This window comes from Pseudocercospora fijiensis (assembly GCF_000340215.1).
Source record: "Pseudocercospora fijiensis CIRAD86 unplaced genomic scaffold MYCFIscaffold_8, whole genome shotgun sequence".
In the NCBI taxonomy this organism is placed as follows: domain Eukaryota; kingdom Fungi; phylum Ascomycota; class Dothideomycetes; order Mycosphaerellales; family Mycosphaerellaceae; genus Pseudocercospora; species Pseudocercospora fijiensis.
Genome location: NW_006921539.1, coordinates 3,233,025 through 3,237,381, shown reverse-complemented (window position 1 = coordinate 3,237,381; position 4,357 = coordinate 3,233,025). Strand labels below are relative to the sequence as shown.

The following is a 4,357-nucleotide window of genomic DNA, read 5'->3' as shown; positions in this document are numbered from 1 at the left end:
AAGGACCTTAATAATATCCTTCTTTGTTATATCGTAAAATTTCTCGCAAATAAGGTACGATACTACGCTACGGCGTATATATCCGAAGGCATACTAGTAGTATTTAGTAGCTAGAACGTAAAAGATTCTATACTCTTAAATAACCTTCCTACTACTACCTTCCTCCTCGATTATATATAGGCGCTAGTACTTGCTATCGTTCTACTAGAAACGGTATAAAGCCTAGATCTTCTCGTTATAATCGGATTTACTAAGTATAGTATATTCGAGGTAGCCGAGCGTTATACTATCGACTATAATCTATTAAATAATATATAGATAGTACTCTCGAGTTATTAGTATCTTATCGTACCCCTTTAGCTTCTTCTTTTTAAGGTATTTATTAAAGGAGACCTACGCTAATATAGGGAACGGATTAGCGCGCTATTCGGTATTCTAGCTATTAAAACTAGGTACTATAACGGTCGGAATAGCTAGACGTAGTATAGATAATTATATAGGTATATTACGTTATAGTTAGAGGTTCTATTATACCGCTATAGGCGATATTAGGCAAAAGGAAGGGTTAGTAGTCGCGTTAGAAGATATTTTTAGTAAAAGTTAGTATTATAGATAAGGGACTAGATTCTAGCTATTTGCTTTAAGAAGCTATAGCTATATAATAATACGTTCTTATATTACTCTAGATACTAGAAACGACTCGATTAAGTGCGAAGATAGTCGCTATTATTACTCCGGTATAATAATACTAATACGTAGTTATATTATAATAGTAGATTAGATTTAGTAAGGATCCGCTTTCCTAAACTTAGTAGCTTTATCTTACAGTCCGGTTTGTATACAAACATAACCAAACAACATCTAGAACTAGACCAAATTGGCCTTATTTAATGAAAAGCACGAGCCTAATAAAGGTGAGCCTATTTGATTAAAATTAGCTAAGGAACAAGGCAATTTTGATCAAACAGCAACAGCATGTCTCTCAATGCTTCAGTGGCCATTCGCACCATTCATCACGCCATTCGTGCCCGCGCCATCGAACGCGTCCCCGTAGTCGACATATGCCATCCCGCAAATCCACTCGATCACAGGCTCGTACAAGACAAGCGAGCACGCTTTGCCGCCCATGGCTCCCGACATGGCCACCCAGTTCAACACCTCATGCCTGCACCCGGCGTCAGCATAGCCTCCTCCATGCACGTCTGATCTGCTTCTTCACTCACCCGCCATGCCCTGCCTCCTCCTCGACTTCTTCATATGTCAGCTCTTTCAACCACTGAGCATCGCCGCTGCAAAGCTTGTCCAGGAACTTCCGGTCCCACTCGAAGTTTACCAGCGGGTGCCGGCTGTTCAGCGGATACTCGTTCTTGGCCGCCATCTCCACCTCGTACGCATCGAATTGTACGAAGAGGTCCGGCACGCGCTTCAACACGCTCTTCCCTACCGTCTGGTACTCCTTCATCAGCTTGAGGAACTCGTCCTGCGGCGGGTCACCGTTCTGATACGGCGACCAGTATGGAGGCCAGTGTGACCTGACTCAGTCAGAAGGACTCATCGACAACGCTACTACGATACCGAACGCACAGGCCGCCAGTAGCCATAAATGCCACTCGAGTATCGCCGGGCAGAGATTCGGCCGCGACACGACAAGCTTCTCCAAGAGCATACGCCCGCGAATATCTCATCAATGGTGGAGTAAAAACGTTGAGATACACTGCGAGACGTTAGAAGACATACATCAATGGTGGACACTGCACATGCCTGGGATGATGGCAACATCTGGCAGATCTGCCTTCATGAGTACCCTGTGAAGGCACGATCGACAGTCAGAAATTATCGCACGAGTGGATCACGCGTAAGTACCATGGCATCAAAACATTGTTCCCGTACTCGGTAGAGCCGGTTCGCGATACGTCAAACCCTTGCTCTACGAGGCTCTTGAGAACATGCTCTGCAACATCTGGTGCTCCAGGAAAATATGTTTTCGCCGATAAACGAAGAGCTTCCATCCATTGATCAGCCGGGCCGACATGATGTTCAGCAACGCCGACTGCTATCGTTGGCATGTGGTTGCGGTAAAAGTTCTCGAAGTGATCGTCGAGAAATGCGATTATCACATCGGGCTGTGCTCGCGACAAAGACTGGCCCAGCTGAGTTGCAGCAGCTTCGGTGCGCGCTCGAGCATCTGGTTTCGCTGTCTCTGGAAATCCAAGGGCGCCTTTACTTCATTCGTAAGTCAACGTGTGCGCAGAGTCCGGCAATTGAAGCTAGTCACCTGGAGCATGAGACAGTGCAACTGCAGCCACGATCTTGCCCATCTTGATTGCTTGATCAGAAAAGTCTTTGTAAAATTTCCTTCCACTGCAGTGTTCACACAGGGACTGACCACTTCCGCGTTCACAATAATCAAGAAGTAAATAGGACGCGTAAACGTTTGCCGTTGTTCGGATACGTTGATACGAACTGAACCCCTCATCATCAGCCCTGATGCCAACTACCGCAAAGTTCAAAGATCCTCAGGGGCCTCCATGCTTTCGAAATGAAAAAAATACCCCATCGGGCTTGAAGCTCTAGTTGCCTCGGCCGATGATGGGCGACGGCCTCTCAAACCCAAAAAAGAAGCCCGCCGAACGGGCAAAAGGAGAACAAGGAAGGATACAGTAAGGAGCTAGAGCTGTGCTGAGATTGACTACGGAGAGGAGGAATACTAGTAGGCATCAGGAGAAACCTGACGCAATGCGAACGCACGTTTGAGCAAGTACATGGCACCTGCAAGCAAGAAAGTCCTCGTTCTGGGTGGCACGGGTGTTGTTGGGAAGACGCTTCTCAATACATTGCTTGCAGCGACAGAGCAGTTCGAGCGTATTGGGTTGTTCACCACCCAAGAAACATGCGCGAAGAAAGCCGACTTGATCGACTCGTTCAAGTCCCGTGGAGCTGAAATCCTTGTTGGTAACTATACTAATTATGATGTGCTGAAAGCATACGAAGGTACGTCCAAGCTTCTCATTGAAAGACATATATGCTGACAGACACAGGCTTCGACACTGTGGTCTCGGCATTGGGCCGGACAGCAATCGAGAAGCAATGTGACCTGATCTTGCTTGCAGAGCAGTCTCCAAGCATCGTGCGATTCATTCCATCTGAGTTCGGAACCGACATCGCTTTCAATGCCTCGTCGGCAAACGAGAAGCCTCACCAAGCAAAGCTGAAAGTTCGCGCCTTCTTGGAGTCGGAAGCTGTTCGCCGCCTGACCTACACCTATGTCGTTACTGGTCCATTCGCAGATCTCTACGTAGGGTCGATGCCTCGTGAGCCACAACTCGGTACCTTTGACGTCCATAGCAGGCATGCCGTATTGCTCGGAGACGGCGATGGGAATATTGCTTTAACAACAATGGCCGACTGCGGCAGAGCACTGCTTGCGGTGCTCCGGCATCCAGAAGCGTGCGATGGCAAGGCGATCATCGTTCATTCGTTCGTCACTACTCCGCAAGCCATCTTGCGTGAATTTGAAAGGCAGATGAATGCCAAATGGAGTGTTGACTGCACCACTCTTGCCGAGCTGAAGATGTTGGAAGATGACGCTTGGACGCAGTCAAACCCTTTGGCAGCTCTGTACACACTGCGAAGAATCTGGACCGAAGGCGCTACTCTGTATCCCAAGATCGATAACGAGACCATTGGCCTTGCGAAGACGGACACACTCGAGATGGTCGTCCAAGCAGCGATCGCCAAGCCGACATTGGGCTTTCAGAGCGGTGTCCTCTAGCGGCCATGCAGTGCAACAGGATTCTATGGCTACCTTTGAAAGAAGAATCGAGGCCGTCTTGGCGCGCAAGTTTGCGGCCTCCTTCGACGCAACGCGGAGATGATTTAGTATCTCAGCGATGCTGCATAAGTCCACAGTAGATACATCTTGTAGCATCTCGTCTTCTAATCCGAGCGAAGCGAAGTGAACAGGCATAGGCCGGAGCTTGCGACGAGGATGCGAAGGTGTTGTCTGATTATCCAGGGTTCCGTCAGACACTCCTCCCCGCTGTTCGCGGGGTTTCCAGCTATACGTAAAATCGCATTTTCTCAGTAGGCCACACGCAAAACTCGTTAAATGGTATATTCTAGTCCCACACAGATATCCAGGCAGGTGCAGTACTAAACCACGAGTCCAAATACTACACTAGCTAGTTTATCCGAGTATATAGTAGCTATAGGACCTTACTATCGCTACTTCTTATATAATCCCTAGTAGGCGCGTCTACCTTATTCTAAAGCGTATATTCCTCGTATTCCTTATATTCTACTATACGGATCGTATATAAAACTTAGTATAGGGCGTAAAAAGGGTAAAAAGGGTAAA

At 47.5% G+C, this 4,357-nt stretch overlaps 2 protein-coding genes across 2 annotated transcripts; one reads left to right on the top strand and one right to left on the bottom strand.

The window, feature by feature from the left end:
- Positions 1 to 910: 910 nt before the first annotated feature.
- Positions 911 to 2,372, bottom strand: MYCFIDRAFT_212272 (uncharacterized protein). The gene is made up of 6 exons (XM_007932106.1): positions 2,276 to 2,372; positions 1,864 to 2,218; positions 1,762 to 1,805; positions 1,585 to 1,714; positions 1,224 to 1,532; positions 911 to 1,165 (listed from the first exon to the last, which is right to left on the bottom strand). Exons 1-6 carry the CDS (start codon positions 2,316 to 2,318, stop codon positions 991 to 993), a joined length of 1,056 nt encoding a protein of 351 aa, XP_007930297.1. The 5' UTR covers positions 2,319 to 2,372; the 3' UTR covers positions 911 to 990.
- Positions 2,373 to 2,762: 390 nt separating this feature from the next.
- Positions 2,763 to 3,772, top strand: MYCFIDRAFT_37493 (uncharacterized protein; the record flags this gene model as incomplete). Its single annotated transcript, XM_007931486.1, has 2 exons — positions 2,763 to 2,991; positions 3,039 to 3,772. The coding sequence occupies 2 exons, from the start codon at positions 2,763 to 2,765 to the stop codon at positions 3,770 to 3,772; spliced, it is 963 nt and encodes a 320-aa protein (XP_007929677.1).
- Positions 3,773 to 4,357: the final 585 nt, after the last annotated feature.